General features: G+C 51.5%; 11 protein-coding genes across 11 annotated transcripts; 5 read left to right on the forward strand and 6 right to left on the reverse strand.

Annotated features, from left to right (window-relative positions):
- Positions 1-538: 538 nt before the first annotated feature.
- On the forward strand, positions 539-2,142 carry P152DRAFT_508052 (uncharacterized protein; the record flags this gene model as incomplete). The annotated part of the gene is made up of 4 exons (XM_033682568.1): positions 539-879; positions 958-1,386; positions 1,445-1,495; positions 1,980-2,142. 4 exons carry the CDS (start codon positions 539-541, stop codon positions 2,044-2,046), a joined length of 888 nt encoding a protein of 295 aa, XP_033533105.1. The 3' UTR covers positions 2,047-2,142.
- P152DRAFT_57301 (uncharacterized protein) lies at positions 1,935-2,563 on the forward strand. The gene is made up of 2 exons (XM_033683079.1): positions 1,935-2,196; positions 2,246-2,563. Exons 1-2 carry the CDS (start codon positions 2,086-2,088, stop codon positions 2,450-2,452), a joined length of 318 nt encoding a protein of 105 aa, XP_033533106.1. The 5' UTR covers positions 1,935-2,085; the 3' UTR covers positions 2,453-2,563.
- Positions 2,564-2,857: 294 nt separating this feature from the next.
- On the reverse strand, positions 2,858-3,779 carry P152DRAFT_459413 (uncharacterized protein). The gene is made up of 4 exons (XM_033679669.1): positions 3,650-3,779; positions 3,467-3,586; positions 3,350-3,412; positions 2,858-3,284 (listed from the first exon to the last, which is right to left on the reverse strand). Exons 2-4 carry the CDS (start codon positions 3,554-3,556, stop codon positions 3,216-3,218), a joined length of 222 nt encoding a protein of 73 aa, XP_033533107.1. The 5' UTR covers positions 3,557-3,586; positions 3,650-3,779; the 3' UTR covers positions 2,858-3,215.
- A 280-nt stretch (positions 3,780-4,059) lies between these two features.
- P152DRAFT_515034 (uncharacterized protein) lies at positions 4,060-4,586 on the reverse strand (the record flags this gene model as incomplete). Its single annotated transcript, XM_033682882.1, has 2 exons — positions 4,060-4,195; positions 4,248-4,586. A coding segment is annotated over one exon (231 nt), but the record flags the coding sequence as incomplete, so codon positions are not given.
- A 341-nt stretch (positions 4,587-4,927) lies between these two features.
- P152DRAFT_459415 (uncharacterized protein) lies at positions 4,928-5,856 on the reverse strand (the record flags this gene model as incomplete). The annotated part of the gene is made up of 2 exons (XM_033679670.1): positions 5,105-5,856; positions 4,928-5,054 (listed from the first exon to the last, which is right to left on the reverse strand). A coding segment is annotated over exon 1 (191 nt), but the record flags the coding sequence as incomplete, so codon positions are not given.
- A 240-nt stretch (positions 5,857-6,096) lies between these two features.
- On the forward strand, positions 6,097-8,159 carry P152DRAFT_459416 (uncharacterized protein). The gene is made up of 4 exons (XM_033679671.1): positions 6,097-6,233; positions 6,288-6,349; positions 6,400-6,435; positions 6,490-8,159. The coding sequence occupies exons 1-4, from the start codon at positions 6,185-6,187 to the stop codon at positions 7,801-7,803; spliced, it is 1,461 nt and encodes a 486-aa protein (XP_033533110.1). The 5' UTR covers positions 6,097-6,184; the 3' UTR covers positions 7,804-8,159.
- On the reverse strand, positions 8,058-10,150 carry P152DRAFT_57310 (DUF803-domain-containing protein). The gene is made up of 8 exons (XM_033683080.1): positions 10,040-10,150; positions 9,934-9,977; positions 9,846-9,871; positions 9,681-9,771; positions 9,544-9,634; positions 9,336-9,496; positions 8,997-9,288; positions 8,058-8,949 (listed from the first exon to the last, which is right to left on the reverse strand). Exons 1-8 carry the CDS (start codon positions 10,051-10,053, stop codon positions 8,313-8,315), a joined length of 1,356 nt encoding a protein of 451 aa, XP_033533111.1. The 5' UTR covers positions 10,054-10,150; the 3' UTR covers positions 8,058-8,312.
- Positions 10,151-11,394: 1,244 nt separating this feature from the next.
- P152DRAFT_57316 (uncharacterized protein) lies at positions 11,395-14,597 on the reverse strand. Its single transcript, XM_033683081.1, has 3 exons — positions 13,306-14,597; positions 11,799-13,257; positions 11,395-11,747 (listed from the first exon to the last, which is right to left on the reverse strand). Exons 1-3 carry the CDS (start codon positions 14,455-14,457, stop codon positions 11,722-11,724), a joined length of 2,637 nt encoding a protein of 878 aa, XP_033533112.1. The 5' UTR covers positions 14,458-14,597; the 3' UTR covers positions 11,395-11,721.
- Positions 14,598-14,983: 386 nt separating this feature from the next.
- P152DRAFT_418824 (uncharacterized protein) lies at positions 14,984-16,888 on the forward strand. The gene is made up of 3 exons (XM_033677110.1): positions 14,984-15,096; positions 15,143-16,588; positions 16,634-16,888. Exons 1-3 carry the CDS (start codon positions 15,094-15,096, stop codon positions 16,721-16,723), a joined length of 1,539 nt encoding a protein of 512 aa, XP_033533113.1. The 5' UTR covers positions 14,984-15,093; the 3' UTR covers positions 16,724-16,888.
- Positions 16,889-17,038: 150 nt separating this feature from the next.
- Positions 17,039-20,016, forward strand: P152DRAFT_515037 (uncharacterized protein). The gene is made up of 6 exons (XM_033682883.1): positions 17,039-17,364; positions 17,421-18,484; positions 18,533-19,219; positions 19,264-19,330; positions 19,376-19,528; positions 19,573-20,016. Exons 1-6 carry the CDS (start codon positions 17,151-17,153, stop codon positions 19,950-19,952), a joined length of 2,565 nt encoding a protein of 854 aa, XP_033533114.1. The 5' UTR covers positions 17,039-17,150; the 3' UTR covers positions 19,953-20,016.
- A 5-nt stretch (positions 20,017-20,021) lies between these two features.
- On the reverse strand, positions 20,022-21,524 carry P152DRAFT_398948 (uncharacterized protein; the record flags this gene model as incomplete). The annotated part of the gene is made up of 1 exon (XM_033676494.1): positions 20,022-21,524. A coding segment is annotated over one exon (1,503 nt), but the record flags the coding sequence as incomplete, so codon positions are not given.
- Positions 21,525-21,910: the final 386 nt, after the last annotated feature.

Raw genomic sequence — 21,910 nt, forward strand, 5'->3', positions numbered from 1 at the left:
TGTGCGTGACACATACTAGGGTTGTCGTGTCGAATGTCGGAACACTCTTGTAAGTGGTAGGCGAGTGAGAAAGGGCTACAAGTTGCGCTCCAGTCAGAGATTGGAAAGTGAGTGCGAAGTCGTAGGCGAGGACCTTGGAGTCTGTGGTTGCTGTCTATCGACAACATGGCGCTCAGATCATTGCTTGGTCTTGTTCCGATCTGACCATTGATATATAAGAGATACGGTATGCTTCGTTCCCATGATCTTGGTTATGCTTAATTACGAAGCGTATCTCCTCATCTTGGTGCCAACATCTCTGCGGCGTTGGCGTTTCTACCTTGTTGCTACATGTCCAAGGATTTGGTGTTGTCGAAGGGTATACAATAGAGACGAGGAGATATACGAATCTCTTAACATCGACACTAGTTCACTACTCAGTTGATCCAACTCGACGAATTGGTTCCAGCTCACCATGGACGCTGAAACGGCAACATCATCTGGCATACCTCCGGAAAATCTTCACCAACTTCCCAACGGGACCTACGTTCACCGCGGCATGTTCAACTCCTTCGGTCCTGGCGCGAACTGTACCCTTGATCTCTGCCCCATTGAATGGACCGTCTACCAGTATCGCCCGAACTTGCCCGTCAGCATTGTCTTCATGGCTCTCTATGCCATTGCCCTGATCATCCATATCTACCTCGGCCTCCGCTGGCGCAGCTGGGGTTTCATGACCTTCATGGTCATTGGCTGCCTATACGCCATCATCGGCTATGGCGGTCGAGTCATTCTTTGGACAAACCCATGGTCGTTTGCCGGTTTCATGATCCAGATGGTCTGCATCACTGGGACACCGGTATTTTTTACGGCTACCATCTACGTGACACTATCCAGAGCGTACGCCTCGTTCTCTCTACTACTCTCTTCAGAGACACCATACTTCCACTTATGAGATTGAAACTAACAATACACCAGCATTCGCTTCTTTGCCCTCGAAATCTCCCGTCTCCCGCCGCGGCTCTTCTACTGGCTGTTCATCTCTGCCGATATATTGTGTCTGGCCCTTCAAGCCATCGGAGGCGCCCTCACATCGACCTCCAGCGGTTCCTCCCAAATAGGGGTCGACATCGCCATGGCCGGCCTCATCCTGCAGGTCATTATCCTGGTCATCTTCTGCGGCTTCTTCGTCGACTACATGATTCGCTACGTCAAATTGCAGAGGTCCCGCATGAGAAGTAAGAAGAACACCATCGCCACGCGCCAGCGCCTTTTCTTTGGAGGGCTTGCGTCGGCCATTATCCTGATTCTAGCGAGGTGCGCCTATCGTGTTGATGAGCTCAGTCAGGGGTACAGCGACTCTACCAAAATCACGGATGAGCAATTGTTTATCGGATTGGAGGGGGTGTAAGTTCCATCTCAGTTTTATTGAACTGCATGAAAAGACGCGCTGATTGTGATATAGCTTAATTTATGTTTCCGTCATTTCTCTCTTCATCGGACACCCTGGATTTGGGTTCGAAGGAACTGGCCCTGAGCATGACTGCCCAAGCGTCGAGAGCGGCGAGGAAATGATGAGACCTAAGGAACATGATGGAAGTGACGCATAAAGACACTCGAGGGGTCTGCTAATTGCCGCGTCTTGGTGACGAGAGAGAAAACTGAAAGGTCCCTCTGTTAGAATTGACAATTGCAGGTCGTCTGGTTTCCCTTGCCTCACTACCACGCACTTCTCCATCGGCCTCTCGTACCCACCGTGATCGAGCCAGGATTCCACCCTCTGCAGGATATCGAATGCTTAGACTCTTCGCCTATGCGTTAGCCGAAAACGAAATGGCGCTCTAGCGAACGCAACCCGTCACATGCAATTCGGGTTCGGACGTTTCTTAGGGCACGTGCTTAGCAACCATACGCATTGCTTCGCAGCCAAAGATGGCCGGCACAGCTTTCTCCACACTCTTCTTTGCGTGTTTTTCTTACCACACGGTATTTGATGGCAGGCACTTAGCCACACGCATACTCTCGCACGCTTCCAGCCCCACATCCCCTTACTCCGCACGACCGTAAGCTGCGTCAACTTAAGGGGGTCACGAGATCATCGGTCGCATGACTAACAAGGAAGCACGCCTGGATTTATTGATCTTCCCCGCTAGAATCAACGTTAACCCCTTCGGCTTAGATATAGATAGCATTGATAGATATTTCGGTGTCAACTGGGTAAAAGATGATATATCCGACCGCTTAATGTATGTCTGACCTCTATTAGCTAGGCCACTCCTACGCCATGAACCTCCTTTATCCGCTTCTCCGTAAAACCTCGCAGTTCCCTGATATACCTCCGCCGCCCATTGTCTTCGAAGCGTCCGAAATGCACCGTATGGCACCGTCCAACGTGCATTTCGCTTCATTTGAAGAGACCAATAATAAGTCATGGATGGGACCCATCTCTATGGCCGATCCAAGCTGGCATTGATCCTTGGTGCCAAAGGTATAGTTCCTAAAGTTATTGAACCGATTGGAGACAAAGACCTCACATTGTCTGTGTATCCAGGAACTGTAAGTATGGTTTATCATTTGCAAAACCATTATTGACATGTCTTAGGTCAACACATAAGTAACGGATACCGTGTTCAAGATGCTACTACTGACATCCTTCATGCGATATGCAAAAACCATGGCAGAATGAGTCGTCTTTACATGAAACGTTCTCCGGTAGAGTTGCTAACACACCTTAGATATATATACTGGTCTCACTGGGAAGCTTGTCATAGCTGCCATGCAATTCTTAGGGCGCGATCCAAAGTAGGGCGCATATAGTGCATAATAAGTCAAGTATACCTGTACTTCTACCAGTCGCAACTGGTAATTAATACATAGTCATAGATATATAGCTACCAGCCCTGAAATCGAGGAGAAGAACATGAACGGATTCTACTTTAATGACCCGGTAAGTCTGAGATCAACGGAATCGCGTGCGGAAGATTGTCATTAGACCGTAGCTAATATATCGAACAGGGTAAACCCAGGAAGGAGACCTCCCAGCCATCAGACTCGAATTTGGAGGCTTCGCTGTGGACTTGAGCACCCGGATAATTGAGGACAAGCTAGGCAAGGGAACATGTTCTGAAGCCATGGAACAAGGCATAAGAGGTCGAGATGATATAAAAGGAATTTGTTCGTGAGGGAAGGCTGAAGGGCTTCTAAGCCTCTTGCTGCAGACGCACGAAACAGTCCTCCTAATCCACTTTTTCAAGTGTTCCAGGGTTGTGTGCGACCAACTTCCCCTTCTGATCTGTAAACAACACCTAGAAGCAAGTAAAATCAGCATCGATGTTGGATAGACCAAATTTGGCCCTGGGCTCTCGCCTACCTTGGGCGGATTCTTCACGCCCTCTTTCTTTGCCTCTTCCTCGGTGGTCACGACTTTCTCAACCTGGGCAACAACATTAGACCTAGTGGATTGTTAAAGTGAACTTAATTGACTTACATCGCCCTCATGTCGACCGCCTCTGATCTTTGTGTAAACATGATCACCTTTATGGATCGGCTCGCCCTGCTTGGATTTGATTTCAGGCATGTTGAAGTGAGGTGTCGACGAACTTGGTTTCTTTGGGACAGTATTTCAGCGTACTTTGTTTTTACGCAATCGGTGCTAGGTAGGGAACAATACAGAATTGGTATCTTAAAATGTAGTCGCAACTACTAAGTACTGATTGTGAAGGCAACCTTTGTTGAGTACTGTGTGTATGACGTCATGGTAATCCAACATATGCTTTTGCGTCATACCCGTACGGAAATACTTCACGTCAACAATCTAAGAATGAGTTAACTTTTAAAACAACTTGGGCAAAACTAAGGAATACCAGAGGAACTAAGTAATCGCAGGAATGATCTGTCACTGGAGCTCTGAATTACGATGCTCAAAGGTCTGCTATCACTCTCCCGCCAGGTGCACGGCATAGAAAGTGTTGGATCGAAACGTGTCTTATTAAGAAACTTAACAAATGAGAGTATTATATACAGAGTATCAATCACGTGCCTCATAACCTCCGATGTTCTCCCGGCTTTGGTCTAACAAAAGGGCTGAAAGATCAGCACGTGACAGCGAGGCGTTATGTCCTGGTGCTGCAGAGCAAACCAAACGGGCCACAAGGCCACAAGGCATCCAGGTCTACGAGACACATGCATCAAGGTCTACGAGACATCGCGAACTTATCTAGTGGATGTGAGTGTAGGTCATAGGCATGATAAGTCCAGGTGTTTCGTACTCCTTGAAGAGCCACATGGCGTAGCCGCGCTTGTAGGTAGTTCTGTCCGACACTGGGACCGTATCGTCGACTGGCTTGCTCTGGAAGCCAGCTAGAAGCTCCTTTGCCTCATGTTCTCCGGCTTCGCCCTTTCGAATAGTGCGTCGTGGCGCCATAGTCAAAGACATATCTTGGAATAGACGCCGAGAATTTTGGCTGCGTGGAGCGTTGATAGCGTCGACTACCTCCGAACCCGATGGAACTGGAACTGAAGAAGAGTACTGTAGAGCTGCGAACGGAGCTCCGGACTGAGGGCGAGACTGTAAAAACTGCGAACAGGACACCTGACTGAGAGCGAGACTGGAAAACTAGGGAGAAAGGGCATCTTTACTATCCTTACCAGAGTGTATTTTCGACGGGCCCTCGTCTTTCGGCGGTATTTACCCTCTGTTTTCGACCTCGTTTATACCGCTGGGAGACCATAGGGGAACTCCCATTGCTGTATGTTTTTTTGTTTTTGGTGCTCTTGGCCATATCTTTTTGCACAAGGCACATACCGCGACTGTGGGCCAGAACCTTACTGCCGGAACGCTATCATGGGGAGGACTCAGAGGACATTTCATTAGGCATGATGAGGAAGGGGACCAGGCATGGCTCATACCCTACATATATCAAGTCGGCCGGCATATGCAAGGCTGGTCCTTTGATACAATAACCGGAGACTGAAACCTCCCCCAAATCACGAGTCTCTTAATTCCCATCGGCTCGCCTGGCCTCGGGATGGGCCTTATGTAACATAGAATTCAATATTCCTCTTGAAGTGGAGGACTAGTCTCAATTAGTTCAAGGCTCGGACAGAACTGGAATAGAAAATATACCGCAGCAGCTGACGTTTGGCAGTCACGAAATGGCGGACGAGTGCGCCACCAGCACCAGCATCCTATATATGACGGTCGTATTTGCCGTCCTTATCATGTTGACCTAGCTGGCCACCGCGTGACGGGCGGAGGAGAGAGCGGAGAGAGAGGAGTGGATGAGGGGGAGGAAGCGGGAACGGGAGGAGAAGCAGCAGCAAAAGCACTAAATGCGTAATTATCTCTTCCAATTATACCACAATAACCACATCCCCATCTGGCCTCCAGTTCACTAGACAATCCCGCATTCGTTTACCTAGCGACAAATGAAACACACCTATCACCATTCGCAAAACCTGCCCATCCACGCGTCAGGAGACGACTACCAGCGCGGACAGTAGACGTGACTAGGTATTGACGTACACTATTTAGCGAATAGGGAGACAAGAAGGGAGAGAGGGGGTTGCGCAACAGGTGAGGCAGTGCATTGATGATGTCCTGGTTCATCTTGCAAGAGGCTCTTCATTCTTGGCTGTGGGATAAGCGAAATGCGTTGACGCGGCGAGCCAGATATTCAGAGAGTGGAGAGTGTAAAGTGCTAAGGAGGAAGGGTTTCTGTCTTCTGAATATCGCAATCTCCGCTTCACTTTCCACCATTGATAATTTGATATATTCCCCCACCCCGCATATCACTTGGATTGTGGATTCAGCATACCGGTAACTTAATCCGTGCGCCTACAACTGTACAGCATCGTCGCTCATATTTACGCTTTGCTCCTCGTGCACAAATACACATCCCATCTCTGAACCGTGGACTCTGCTACACAGGCAAGTTTCAACCATCCCCAACCATAGCATTGGACCCCTGCGAGCTGGATTCGAGCCTAGAAGAGGGGAGGTTCCCTGAGATTAATTTCCCCGGGACGGGGGTACACATCTAGGCTCCACAGACAACAGGGCTTCCGGTCAAGCGTCTCATCACCACTCCCTTATACCTACGACCATGAAACGAACATACTGTACTGACTACTGACCTTTTCAGCATCCTGCCTCGGAAGCGCCTTGCGAGTCTTTCACTTCGAATATACCCAAAAATCCGTCAAAATGGTTCTGAAACGGTTTACGAGTATAATACAGAGGAAGACCCAATCCAGTACGATTCCCTCGCGCTTGACCAACTATCTGTTCTGACGATGCGCTTTAATAGATCACGACGATGAGCCTCTACCGGAAGGCGACACGCCAGAGGCGAACGCCGCGCGGGGAGTGGTATGAATTATCCTTTGGTCGGTTAATACGCATACTGAACGTGTCTATAGAAGCTCTTCTGTGAGTCCGGCGGACCAAACACGGCGGTAAGTAAAGTTCACCACCACCACCAAAGCAGATAATTTAACAGTCCATACCAGGGCGAAGAAGTCCTCCACCTTCCCACTATCGTCGAAGCCGCCGAATCCAGCCCTGCAGCAGCCGGTGTCGCCGCAGCCCAGATCCGCAAGTTTCTCAGCAAAGACTACTCCTCACGACCACATGTCCAATACAACGCCATCATGCTCATCCGGATCCTCGTCGACAACCCTGGTCCGACCTTCACAAAGTATCTGGACAGCAAGTTTACGGGCGCGGTGAAAGACCTGCTACGAAACGGGAAGGATCCCAGCGTCCGCCAAATCCTCCACGAGACTCTCAACGCCTTCTACTACGAGAAAGCATACGACACCAACCTCTCCCTCCTCAACTCCATGTGGACCAAAGAACTCGGCCCCTACGTCCCCCCACCGAACGGCGCTACATCCGTCAGCCCGTTCGGTGCCCCCCAAATGACCGCCTGGCCACAACAAGAGGCTTACTCCCGTGGTTCCCCCCGTTACCACCACTCTTCCCGCGCCCTCCCCCCACCCCCCGAGCTTGCCGCGCGCATCGAAGAAGCTCGCACGTCTGCGAAGCTTCTTCTGCAGCTCTGCCAGTCCTCCACGCCAGACGAGATGCAAGCCAACGACCTGATCAAGGAGTTCGCCGATCGCTGCCAGACTGCCCAACGCAGCCTGCAGGGCTACATGAACTGCGACGACCCAGTTCCGGACGACGCCACCATGCAGACGATGATCGAGACGAGCGAGCAGCTGAGCTTGGCTGCGAGCAAACATCACCGCGCACTGCTGGCTGCCCGGCGCGCGGCAGCACCGACAGCCTCGCCTCCGCCGAGTCTGCCGCCACGAGACAACGCCCCTCCAGCGCCGTCATCCACAACGACGCCGTCGCCCCTCTCACCACTCGAGAGCCCTCTTCCCCCGATCCCAACGACCCTGCAGGCAGGCATCCCGCGACGGAACCCCCAAACCACCTCACCGACCGCACCCCCGAACCCCTACGACCCGACCACCAGCCCATACGCACCACCTGGCGCACCCGCCGCGCACGGCAACCTCGACCTCTCGCCGCAGCCGACCGACAACCCGTTCAGCGACGAGCACGCGGCGGAGCATCAGCCGCCGACGCGACCGGGGTTCGCGGCGACACCGTCGAGCTATACTCGGCGGCAAGAGAACGCGATGGGCGGTGAGCAGATGCGGGGGGCGGTGCCGTCGGTGCCGGAGGAGGATGAGGGGGAGGAGGAGCGGCGCACGGAGAAAGAGAGGGGGACGAATGGGGGGGGTGGTGCGGTCAGGGAGAGTCGGGAGAAGGTGAGCCCTGTGGAGGAGCGGGTGACGTATCGGTATTAGGGGTTGATGGGGAGTTTTGTGCAGATATCGATGTTGGGGGTATATCGTCTGGTACATCTGGTTCGGGGGAATACTCCGGTTTAGTGGGCAAAGTTTTGCGTGCGTTGAACAAAGGATGTCACGGCGAGCGAGCACCATAATGGAGCTTCAATTCCGGTAGCTTGGTGCTAGCGAGTTCTACAGGGAGTCTTTTCTCAGATGATAGCGCTTCGATGGATTCGGTTCACTTTCATGCAATGCCTCCATTGTAAATGATACAGCATAGTGTACCTTAGCGACCATCGCCCAAGCAGGCCGATGCGACATGCCCTACAAATGCAAAACGTGGGACACTCAAACGTCCCAGCGAGATCCCCTACCGAACGCCATCTCCATCCGCTGCCGGGCCCTCGCAGACGTGCGGAGAACCGGCGACGGCCGGCCGCATGCGGTATCACCCCAACCCAATGAAAAACTAATGCCATCCCGACAATTCCCTCGTACAGCATTCATACATAAACCCTCCTCTGTTACTTATCCCCCGGATGTCTCGCCCTCCCACTTCCACTCAACCGCGTCGGCGTCCCCGTCCGTACCACCGTATGCGCTCCATCCTCCCCCTTCAGCACCTCCTGCCCTTCTTTCCGCACGTTCGTCTCCGCCACCCGCTCCTCCTCGCTGTCCTCCGTCAGGTCATCCAGCCCGAAGGTGTTCTGCGACGGACTCTGCGCAGCATGGCCATTCACCCGGTCGGGGTGTAATTCGCCCTCGTAATCCCGCATCAGCAGCCCTTCACGGTCGCCCAAGCCGATCCCCAAGCTCCCCGAGCTGCTGCGACGGCGGTGATGGCCGCTACCGAGGCGGCGATGGCCGTGGCGTTGGTTCTCGAGGTCGATGCTGCGGCGGAGCTGCATGGACCGGCGGGTGGTGAAGCCGGCGATGGCGTCGGTGGGGATGGCGTCGGCGGTGGGTTCCCCGCGGAGGATAGTGAGACCGTCGGGGTCGGAGCGGGAGAGGTTGAGGAGGTAGACGCCGGAGAAGATGACGAGGAAGCCGCAGAGGAGGGAGACGGTGTTGATGGCGTCGGTGGTGTTGAAGCCGCGGAAGAGGATGAAGGAGGCGCAGAGGGTGGCGGTGGTGAAGGTGACGTAGTAGAGGGGGTTAACTCTGGGGGGGGTGATTAGAGAGAGCAGATAGAAGGGTTGGAGGCTTACATTGAAGTGGAGAATTGGCTCAACGCTTTGTTGAAGTAGTTCATTTGGGTCAGGATGCAGACCACCACCACTATCGCAAACACGTATGTCGAGGGGTATCCGAATTGATTGTGCCCGCTTAAGGTGAGCTTGAGCGCGATGCCGAAGGCTTTGACAGCCATGATGGAAACCGAACCGACGGCCGAGCAAATGGAAATATAAATCATCGGATTACTGCGGCCGTATCTCGGCGCAATCCTGTAAATCATCACAACGGAAAACGTCAGGACAATCGCGCAATAGAACATGAATCCTGATCATCGGTCAGCGTGGCTCACAACGCATCTCTCGCTCCCTTACCTGGCCGCAAAGCGTATTGGAGAAGCACATCTATACGGTCAATCTCTTCATCCGGGGGCGCATGTAAAACGATGATGACCGAGCCGATGAGACATTCAGCGCATCCGATCTTTCCCAACGTGCCTAATCTCTCATCCAGAAAGTATGATCCCAATACGGCGCTGCACAAGATTAGCCTATGTCGTCGCCATTCGTCAATGGAACGTACCCGATGAGCACACTCAGCGCTCCCAGCGGAGTGACCAATATGGCCGGCGCGAACGCATATGCAGCGAAATTCGCGACTTCTCCGACAACCACTAGATGTTGTCAGCATGTCGCTCCTCGAGTGTATCTGTTCCATACTTGTTATGATCCCACCCCACCACATCGGGCTCTTGAAATATGAGAACCCCTCGCCTGCGAACCCATGGCGTTCGCTGGCCTCATTTAGGCCCTGGGGTCTAGTCAGTAACGTATATCGATCAGGTATGCGCGCCGCGGATGTTCGAGGCGCAGCTATCGACGGACCTTCTTTGTGATAACGAAACTCGAGCCTACAAGAAGCAGCGTCAGCCTTCCATTCCATCCCGAGGGTATCAATGTAGATCGGACTCACCGATGGCTAACGTCGACAAGACCGCCAATGTAAGGCCGATGTATCTAATCGCGCATCAGCAACCGTCGGGGTAGCACCATGGCGCGACTAAATGCGTAGCACATACTTGTCCTCAACCATTTTTCATCGCCCGATCGAGGCCGACCCCAGACCGCCGTGTGAAATTCGTTTGATCGGTATCTCCGGGGGCGGATCTGTTCCGGCGCAGAAAACCGTAGGAATCGAAGGAAGTAACGAGTGAAGTGGTGGTATGTAGGTATTAACGAGAGGACGTGGACGAGGGAAACCGGTAGGAACTGATCCTCAAGGTTCCGCTAGGTGGTAGTTAGGCTAGCCCCACGGCGGGAAATGGAATGGTCTTGAGTCTTGGCTCTTGAGGTCGTGAACTCGGTTTGGAGTGGTGCCGCGAATGTCGCGATGTCGAAACTCCAAGGATGAGGCTGGACTGGAGGCGGCGATGGAATTACATGTGGACTTACACGTTTCAAGTACCGTGGATACGATCCTTGATAGACCCTGGGGGAGGAGATCAATGGTGGTTGGTTCGCAGGACGGACAGGGTACGTACTGAGGCGTTAGGGTTTCGGACGTTCGACGAAGGCGAGGACAGAGGAGGGATTCAGGGTTCAAGGCCCTACCTATTTTTGGGAGATTGAGGAGGGCAGAGGTATTCTTCATGTGCTAACAAGTGTTTCGTTGTAATCGCAGCTTTGGTTAAAGGATCCTCCAAATTATGTGTATGGGATTTGGAGGTAAGGACGCGTGGTTAAGGAGTCGGTTCCACACCGGGTTCCCCATCGGTTCTTTAGAGAATCTTGATTAATAGGCATCTGGAACTCCACTTCCTTTATCTTACATTGCACGTGCGATGGTTGTTTTGATTCTGTTGATCCGTTCGGCGGAGTGGCCTATGGCGTGGCCGATCTCCTTGTCGCACCAACAGGAATCGGGAATATTCTCCGCCTCGGTTGACACTAATTCCGCTAAGTCGAGAATCCCTTTGATGTTTGCCCGGGGATACGAATCATACCATGGATATTTGTTATTTACGAAGGTGTGTAGATATAATAGAGTTATTGAAGTTTTGAATTGTTTTGAATTGCGGGTAGCTACTTGTACACGACATCTGCGGTGATACAGTATCGGTACGGTAGAGTATCCTTCGACTGTCCGACACCTATTCGCGTGAAGACACTTGATATCGTCGAAAACAAACGATAATGCAAGCCACTGCCTATTCCATCTTCCAACCGGCGCATCTCTCGTTGGAGACGCCCAAATCGATCCTGCCAGTACCGAAAACGAGGACGTGCAAGTCCCTACCACCGTTTAAAACCCTATGCCCCTATTTATACTCCGACAATGCCATCCCAATCACCCCATACACCGTACAGGATGCGAATACAAAACAGGGATGAAACGGGGATGAAAACAATAACCATTCGCCTGTGGAAAACCGTGGGTACAGACTTACCTGTAATGCACCCAACCGCGCGGGTGCTTCCGAACGCTTCCTGCGCGAAGCCCGGATGCTATCGGGGGTATCTCTGCTGCTGTGGATCAGTACCGTGTCAGTTGTGCGGGTGACTGTGAAGGGGCGAAAGGATCAGAAGGCAGGAAAAGCGCTTGCGGAGAAACGAAAAAGGAATGGAGAAGGTTAAGAGGTCGCTCGTCGGGGAACGTTGGCCGTGCGAAAACCGAGGATGTAGGGAACAGTGTCCAGGCTCCGGTTCACGCTCGTGTTGGATATGGTGCGATGGTCGACAAGAAAGCGCATGACCAAGTCGATTAGGACGGGCGAGCCCGTTTCATATCTGTTCGGCGGTTAGACACGTATACGCCTCGATTTACACGACGAAACATACCTTGATCATCGACTTGGCCAGCTGCACCCTCATTGTGCTCCGACCACGACCTCTTCCCAAGTGGTGAGTCGTGTCCATGCTTCGGGTCTTGTTCCGCTACCTCCAAGTCTACAGCGTCGTCCTCTTCATCGCCATCGAGATCATCGACGAAATCGAACTCGTCGTCCCCCGTGGATCCCTCGGGCACTGTGAACGGCTGTCCCACAGTTGCCTCGACCGCCTCGCTCTCGTCACCATCGTCGAAAACATTATTCCAAGCTTGGCCGTTCTCGTCATTGCCGGCGTCAAAGTGGGTGTCGTCCGCTTCGCCAGTGGCGAAATCGAAATCCTCAACACCGGTTCGATCGAGGTTCTCGACGGTGCTGGGACCCTCTCCCTCATTTTGCTCATTGCTCTGTGCCCCTTCTCCAGGTTCCAAGATGGTGTCCTGGGTAGCATCGGCTTTGGGGACATCTAAACGAGTATCCGCAGGCTGGTCTTCTTCCTTCGTCTCTTCGGGCTCCTCGAGGAAATCGTCATACTCATCGGCCGTATTGTCTTCATCATTTGGACCGGGTTCTTCAGGTGCAGGCTCCGCTCCTTCAATTTGACTAGCCTGGGCAGGCTGTCCATTCTTCAAGGCACATTCTGGTTCCTGAGCCTCAGCGATATCCCCTTGGACAGTCAAAGATCCAGATGAGCCTTCATCGTGGCCTTCCTCATCATCGAAGTAATCAATCAAGTCATCAGCAAATTCGGGGTGCTCGATTTCCACTGTCTCGCCTTGTTCTTCGTTGTCTTGTACAGCGGGCTCATTCGGATGTTCCGGTTTACCTTCATCGGTTATACTAGTGCTCCCTTTGGGCTCGGCCACACTCGTTTCAGCGACTTCCTCGGTCGGTTCGTACTCGTCAGCAGGTAGAGTCTCCTCCTGCTTCTTGGCAGGTTGGTCGTCTTCTGCGATTTCCTCGGCCGGTTCGTAATCATCAGCAGGTAGAGTCTCCTGCTCCTCAACAGGCTCGTCTTCCGCACCCGCTTCCTCATCAAAATCATTATCATGATATTCTATATCTCCCGACTCGAATTCCTGGCCGACTTCTTCAAGCGGCGCTTCGGCGTGCTCTTCAGGTTGTTGAACTTGAGGTTGAGTGGGCTCATCCTGACTGTTGGCAACCTCAAGTTGATGGGAGTCATCCAATTCAGTTTGGCCAGTTTCCTCGCCCTCATGTTCATCGTGCTCACTTTGGCCTGCATCATACTCTTCATGAGGCTCTTCCGCAGGGGTATGCTGAACACATTGAGACAATCCTTTCCCTTGCGCAGCGGCATCTTTAAGTGAAGCAAGTTGTGATGAGAATCTAAGGTGTGAGGTTAATGTCATGTAAAGCGGATAAGGGCTCGCGGCTCCATCATGTCGTTGTAATTGGAGGTACACAGTAAGAACCTCTGCAAGGGTCACGTTTGCACAGTGGATTGAATCCTAGTTCTTGGTTAGCATGATACCAGACATAGGGTGTAGGATGCTTACCTCATTGAGTCGCAAGCCAAGTTCCTCAACCTCGATTTCCAACTCTTCCTCGTTACCAATGGTTTCACCTAATACATGCCTGCACTCTTGGAGAAGGTCACGGATACAAGCATTCATAAGGCTCTCGTCATGAAGGAAGTAAGTCTCTGATGACTCGCCTTCTGCGGGAGGGAACAAGGATATTTCACTGTGGTCATATATCACAATGACAGGATGATGAGTGAGAGTAGACCTGAGGACACTGTTCAGATCCTCAGCCAATGCTGTCTCAGCAGACTTCTCGCCGGATTCTATCCGCGAATCAAAAGTCTCGGATTCCGGTGCGGGGTGGGAAACGTCGTTGACAGTGTCAGTGGCACTCGGTTGTCCAACTGCAGGATCCAATGATTCCGACTGCGAATGAGTCGAAACTTGCGGCTCGCCGGACGTTGGTGCTAGAATCTGAGAGGTGCCAGCTGGCTCTTCATGTTGCGGAGAATTACCCTGCCTGGGATGAGTATCCACAGTCTGGTCATCGGCGTGAGGCTGGCCTGTATGCACAGTACTCCCATCATTCGCAAGCGCCAAAATATTTTGAGCACTATCGGTAGTGTCGACTTCTTGCTGAGGATCTCCAGTGCCTTCGGTATCCACATGTATCTCATCGTTCGTTGTGTCATGGATTTGTTCGTCATCTAAGTTGTCATCGAATTCAAGATCATCATGAGCCAACTGAGTATCAGTTCCATGGGTTATATGGTCGACTTCGTTGGGTGTTGAGGCTTCTTGGATATCAACATCTTGCTCCTGTACTCCAGATGTGAGACTGGTCGAGCCCATGGGGTCTACACCATAGTCCCCAACATCGAAAAGGTGTTCGTCGGGCCCATCTGTGATCTCGATATCGGTCGTGTTACCACGCTCGGCTCCAGAGTACGACTCATCTACCATGACATCGTCCTTGCTTGGGGATGGCGGGGGTTGATCCCTGGTATTTCCAGTTTCTGAGAATGTGTCTTCGAGCATATAGTCAAAGTCATGGTCGCCACCAACATCGATGTCGATATCAATATCATCATTATCGGCGCGACCAACATCGGATGAGATTTCCATATCATCGTCCACGTCAGTTATTTCCAGCTTAGGCACTGGGTGGGATATCGACGCAGCCATGATGGGTTGGATGCCGTGTCGGCGAAGGGGTCGCGTATTTTCGCGCGTATTTTCGCGCTTTCTGGTTAACTTCTTATCACGCCGTTCAAGGTTCACACGGATGGTTTGAGTCTTGTGAGGTTCTGTCGTAGAGTCTGAGGGACATTGGGTTCGGAGGTGGCAAGAATCGGGGTGACACGAAGGAATGTCAGACGTGATTTTGGGGAGTCGGTCGCATCAACTCTCGGGTTTGATAGGGAGGAGGATGAACTTCACGCAATGAGAACGGTGAGTACAGGTATTAAAGGATGAAAGGATTCTGGATGTTGACAGTCGAGCGAGTGAGAATAATTTGGAGAACGTTGTCGTTGATGGATGATCTATTCACATTCCCGTCGGAGGGAGGAGATGGATGCGCTATCCGGATGCAGTTTAGCTCTCTATCATGTGACCAACTCCTTCTCTACAAGGCACCAAGGCACCAAGGCCACAACTCCCAGACGATAGCTCGAATTGTGGGAGATGAGAGTTGATGCCAGAGTGTAAATACCATTATTCCCTTCGATCACCACCACGAGGTCTTTTCTCTCTTAGCTAGGAGGACGCCATCCCTATTGTATGCGCTGAGGAACTATCAGTCCCTGATACAAAATCGCAATGGTATGCTTCCTCATCTCAGCACCTCCTTGCGCTAATATTGGTGTAGGTTGTCCTTGCGGCTTCAATATGCACCCGAGGGGGGAAGGCTGTCATCTCGAGACAGTTTCGGGAAATGCAAAGATCTCGAATTGAGGGTTTGCTTGCCTCGTTCCCCAAACTCGCCGATTCCGGAACCCAACATACAACCGTCGAGCAGGACAATGTCCGTTTCGTATATCAGCCATTGGACGAGCTCTATATGGTCTTGATCACCAACCGACAATCGAACATCCTTCAAGATATCGACTCGTTACATCTCTTTGCTCAAGTGGTCAGCAGTATATGCAAGAGTCTTGATGAGAAGGAGATCCTGCGCAACGCCTTTGAGTTGCTAGGCGCTTTCGATGAGCTAGTGACCCTGGGATACCGAGAGAATCTCACTATGGCCCAGATCAAGACGTTCCTCGATATGGAGAGTCATGAGGAGCGTATCCAAGAAATCATTGCCCGCAACAAAGAAATGGAGGCGAGCGAAGAGCGCAAGAAGAAGGCGAAGCAACTGGATATGCAGCGAAAGGAGATGACCCGGAACGCTCGTCAAGGCATGCCCCCTCGAGTTCCGTCATATCCAACATATACCCCGCCTGTTCAAGCATCGGTACCGGACACATACGATAGCTACAATTCGGAAAGGAACAAGCCCACCAAGTCCATGCCTCTCCGTAGCAAAGGCTTGCAGTTGGGCAAGAAGTCCAAAACCAGCAATATGTACGATCAAGTTCGCGAGGAACTCGGTCCGGAAGAATCCGCACCATTGGTGTCTCCAGCCTATACCCCCCAAGCTGCAGCTACACCAGCACGAACTTCGCTATCAGGGGAAGACCCAGTTCATATCACCCTTGCCGAATCCATCAACGCCAAAGTCAGCCGAGAGGGCACGTTGGAATCACTCGATGTAAAGGGTACTCTGCAACTCAGAATAACCGATCCGTCATTCACATCTGTGAAGTTGGACTTGGCTGTGGGCAACAGTCGAGGTGCTCAACTCTTCTCCCATCCGAAAGTGGACAAGAACCTCTTCCGAACCTCCAAGGTCATTCAACTCGCCGACCCTTCCAAGGGAGGCTTCCCGGTCAGACAATCTATCGGAGTGATGCGATGGACTCTTTCACCAAAAGTAGCCGACATCGATGATCCTCCCATCACTTTTACAGTCTGGGTCAACGATGCTGGGCCAGATACCTGGAATGTCACGGTGGAATACGAATGGACGGGAAGTGATCCACTCAAAGATGTTATCGTGTCCATTCCATACAGCACGAGCGAGCCATCGATCTCCAGTTTCGATTCCATCTATGAAGTTTCAGGGGATAGCATTGACTGGACCATTGGAGGTATTGACAATGCCAACCCCAACGGTTCCTTCGAGTTCGAGGCACAAGCCGAGAGTGATTCGGAGTTCTTCCCAATGAGTGTTAGCTTTACGAAGACAAAACCCTTCGTGGAGGTCGATGTAAGTTTATTGTTGATATTCTACAAGCACAGCTAACACCAACAGGTCTCATCCGTCACACTGTTGGGTATGAACGAAGAAGTTCCTTTCACGAAAGAGGTGAAGTCGGTCGCGGACAAGTATCTGATTGGGTGATATGGTCCTACCTATAATGACAATGGCCAAGTTCAAGGCGTTTGGGTAGTATTACTTGATAGAATGAGAGGTGGCGGTTATGGAGGCCTATGCGCTGTAGTCCTACCTTTAAAATGAGCACTCGATAGGTCATTTCCTCCATGTTACCCGACTTCATTACGTGACTTCTGATATAATATCAAATGCTATGCAGGGGATAACTTACGAATGAGTGCAACGCTGTGTCTCTCGTGTGTAATATCAGAGCCTCAGTTCTGATGGTGTCTCCCTTTTCAGGCGCCAAGGCGTAAAAATTTGAGTCAGGCATTGAGACGCGAACAACGCGACTTCCTATTTTGAACTCCATCGGCAGCCATGAAATATTTTTGTACGAACGCGTAGGGATCTAGAGTTGGAGAATCCATGAATCTATCTCGAACCATGCACCATGGGAGAACCGGTTCTGCTTCTCCAAGCGGAGAAGACCCTCGCCCGTCAATTGCGGGCAAACCTCGTGTCATGTTGTCCAACGATGGATCTCGTAGCGGTCGTCACGCAAGATGAACAGCTCGAAGTATATCGATTCAACGGGCAAAAAGCATTTGGACTGCATCGAAGAAACCCCGATACCACAGTACAGTCGATATGCTGGAAATTCAACGGTGAGCACTCGTCCCCTCCCCTGTGAGCTTGATACGGAATCTGAAGTCCAATACAGGTCAATATATTGCGGTCGGATGGCGGGATGGTACTGTGGACGTGGTCTCGGCTGAGAGTGGAAAGGTGTTGCAGCACTTCAAACATGTCACTGCCGCGGCAGTATCAAATCCAACACCTGAACCAACTCTCTGCATTGGCTGGTCTCTCAACCTGATCAAGGTGAAAGCCGTCAGCGACCGCGTCAATATCGATGACCTATTGTCTTCGAATGGAAAGCCCGGACGGAAGGATCTGATTGAAAGTCTTCGTGACTATGTCTCTCTAGACGATTTCCTGGACCGACAACCAGATCATGAGACTCTAAGCATCCATCCAAACCTTCCCGAGGAGCTCGCTCTACTAGATGTTGAGAGCGTTTTACCAAAACTTCCGATAGTGCCACTACTGACGGCAACCGGTTTATCGACCATTAACCCGGAAATTTTCGCTTCTCAACCTGCTCTTGATCTCCTCCTTCAGAAACACACTCGAGATCATAACTCGGTCGAGACACTGATTGTACATAATGCCAACCGAACGGGGACGATCATCGTGTATGATTCTCTCAATGTTGGATCTTTTCGATATCCTGAACGCTGGGCATCTCTCGAGATTGCTCCTCTGCTGCACGTTTCTCATCCCTTCTCTTATACTCACATGATCCTTGTTGAGACAAAAGTTATTCCATCATCCAGACTTTCGTATGGTACACGAACTCCACGGAAGAGTACAAGACGAACGCATGTTCCAGAAGAGACAGACACAGCAGGGCAGCAAACTAGACTTGCTCTGATTCCACTCACACTTCGATTTATCAAGTCTTCTGGCATCATCCTGCATATCATTGCCTCGAAAACTGCTCAACTGCAAAACATTTTACAGTATATTCTGCGTTGCGTTGAGTCGGTCACGTACCTTTGGAACACGAGTCATGAATTTCCTTCTAAATCCATGGCGAACATCGAAGAGACATTGGCTGAGGAAGAAAACGGCACGCTGGTTCAAAACTTGTATCATCTTGCAATGAGTGGAGACTGTCCGCTACCAGTGAAGGAGTGGCTTGCCGACCAAGTAGCGGAGCGTGTTCGTGATCCTGGATATAAATTTCTGGTCAGTCGCTAATATTTGCAGGGACACAAACGTTGGGATCATAGTGTTAGCAACGGCTACCAACGGATCCTTGATTTGACCCATGAGAATCTTCTCCCAGCTTTGGACCGATGCACGATGTTGATATCGGCACTAAGAGGGCTGGCACTGCATTATCAGGAGAGCCAGATCCTGGATGTTCCAATCCCACAATTCCGAGTCATCATCGAGCGAGTCCGATGTCTTCGTTTCCTCTCTCATCAAATCCTGATAATCGCGAGCGAAGAAAGACGGCAGTTCCTTGCGTTTTCGAGATGGATGCGGCATGAGATTGAGGTTCAAGCCACAGAACCCACCTCAGCTGCTGCAGACGAAGTCCTCGACCGTGATATAGGCATTGATTATGCTCAACTCCTCGCATATATCCGAGGACCCCTGAAGGCTAGCAGGATGCCAAAGTTTATGGAGGATGTTGAGCTATCAGCAGTGGATGACCTTGATCATCTCTCTTACGAGACCCTGCAAAAACAACTGAAGCAGCATAATAATGGGATGGGAACGAAATTCCCGTGTCTGTCCTTGTGGATTCATCTGAAAGAGCTTCAAAGTAGCTGCTTAAGCCTTGTCAAAAAGATCACATTCTCACAAGTGGCGGGTACAGATGTGGCGTGTGGTATATTCCTGGATGATGGAGAGGTATCATCACTGGACATGAAGATGGTCCACCCGGTAAGACCTCCATGTACATACATCCTCATGTCTAATGCCTACAGGGACCTAAGGATGTGTCGAGCATGTTCAGTTACATCGCTTATGTTCCAAAAACCAAACCCGACGAAGGTAGTGTCCTCATACATTATCCGGTTTATGATGCTGACGTCCCAGTTCGGTTACATCGACTCTATCATGAAAGCTTTATTGATGATTCTCGATCCATCAAGTCGGCAAAGTCCTTCACCATTGCTTTCGAAGGGTTCGATTGTTTGGATGTAAAATTTGCGGACGAAACGCACCTCCTTGTCCTTATTGGGAATGGAAGTATGTCTGTCCCTCTCATAATTCCTTCAATTGCTAATGATCAGGTTCGTCTTTTATCCTATCCTTCGACCTGCGCCCCACGGATGATAGCCATGAAGTTGAGAGGAATTTCAAAGACTGGCGTATCTCAGAGACGAAACCGTCATTGATGGATTTCGAACTACCCAACGGTCAACCCAGGACGGTAGCGCCTGCAATCCGGTTATCACTGGAGCAAACCGAGCGGTTCATCAAGCACAAATTCAACGAGAATGAGCGTTTCAGGCCGCTTAAGATGGAGGTCAATGGACGTAAGAACCGTCGAGTCCTATGCGTTGTTGGGGAGGATCTTCGCCAGTATCGAATTCTTGATCTGGACTTTCTGGCGAGTCAGATGGCGACAGAAGAGGCACAAGATGAACCAGATGTACACGATGATGAATGAATAATGATCATGGTATCGTATGTAGTCTTCTACCTCTATCTGCGCTTGACCGGCTTCATAAAACAGCAGCTAGGTCTCGCCTCTAACGAACTGCCGTCTATCTATATGCAAGTCATTATGCGCCATGCCACCTCTAACCCGTGGTAGTCTCTCCGTTGACGACGTCGATGAAGGACTCGGCGTGGCCCTCTCCCTCTCGTCCCCATTGCTCTCGCAACATCGGCGTGTGTTGCCACTCATGATCTTACCCCCAACAAACACGCAGCTCCCGTACGCATGTCGAATCAAACTATCGCCGGCAAGGCTACCAATAACGAAAACATCCTGGGTCACTTCGAAGTTGTTTTCTTCGAATTTGGGTCGTAGAGTGCGTCCGGAAATCAGAGAACTGTCATTGACGCGAAGGTCTTTCAAGACTTCTCCCCGCAAATCCTCGTGAAGGTAATCCAATGTGCCGCGCCGTCCAACGACATACGCGAAACTGCCGATCACGAATTCTTTGATCTGTCCCTTGCATGTCCGAATTTGAACGTGCGCCACATCGTGATCTCGTTCAGCGTCGCTCTGATGAACGGAAACGATCTCGGCATTCGGAAGACCCTCGTATACGTCGGCCCAGTCGCGGTTCGCGGCGAACGGATTGACCTTTCTCTTAACTCCCGGTGTCGAGGCATGCCTTTCGTCCTCCGCGGCGGCCTGTTTCATCTGCCTGTACACCATAGCATACTCCGGATATGCTTGCGGATGACATCCTCGTAGTGGCGAAGGTCGCTCCTCCGGAGCCCAGTTATAGAGGTGGATGATCTTCTGAGACGGTGGGGCAGAGATGATAACATCGGCGGCCGAGAAACCGGATCCAACGACAAGAAGTGGCTTGGAGTCGGAGTGGAGGGGTGCCAATGGCCGGAGGACTGCAGGAGGAGGGATGTTGATCGAAAATATGCCCGTCGCGAGCACCAGGTGCTTGCACTGCAATCGCTGCGGCTCGATGAAGAACCCATCCTTGGTACGAGATATCCTCTCGACATAGCAGTTGTTATGAATGACGTCAGATATGCCGACCGCGGAGGGGTATGCTGCGAAGTACGACGCGACTTCTTCCCTTGATGGTCTAAGGAAATCAGGAAGTGGTTCGCCGTGGACACGCTGGTGATGGTCTGCGAAGGAGTATCCAGGAAGCGACAACATCTCCGCGTAACTCAGTGTCCCGATCGAGGCACTGGCGGAGACGGGATCCTCCGTCCACTGCCCCCCAGGAGCCGGTGCGTTCCCTAAGATCGCGTGCGTGACGGCGACATCCGGCCGAAATATCCAATCCACACATGTTCTCGAATCAATCGTCGTGTCGGCATTCGGTCGGATTAGCGTATCCAACAAGGTGTTGATCGGGAGCGCCTGGGTCGAATAGCGGAGGGAGGAGTGGAAATGCGCGTAGAGGTCCGGCGTCAGGCAGCGCAAATCCGGCTTGTCACACAGCTTGGAGTCCAAAACGGAATCATGGTGTCCGCCCGCATAAACTGGAAGATGGCCATGCAGTAGGTAACTCAGGAGGAGGGCCGCCGGACCGTTACCTTGGGGTCATGTCTTAGCATTCGGCAACTGGCACACGCACGAACAAGGATGGGCAAGGTCTCACCAATTATGGCAGTATCGACTTCGGGCGGTGTGGAAGCCATTGAAGGCCTGAAGGACGCGAATGGACCTATTCATACTTGTAGGATTCACAGGAGGGGCGAGGATGGCCCGGAGACAAAATGGACCAGGCCTCACATCTCCTCACATCCCCAATGACACTCTGATGGCGCAATTCTAGAAAGCTGTGGGGGAGCTAACATGCAGATTCAGTAGGTCCGGTCGTGTCCGTCGTGAATGGCACCTGAGGATTCTCCACGGATAGGCTCAGATGAATCATCATATCTCGGAGTATTATTCAAGTCCTTTTTGAATTATTAAGCTGT

This window comes from Eremomyces bilateralis (assembly GCF_010015585.1).
Source record: "Eremomyces bilateralis CBS 781.70 unplaced genomic scaffold P152scaffold_13, whole genome shotgun sequence".
In the NCBI taxonomy this organism is placed as follows: Eukaryota; Fungi; Ascomycota; class Dothideomycetes; order Eremomycetales; family Eremomycetaceae; genus Eremomyces; species Eremomyces bilateralis.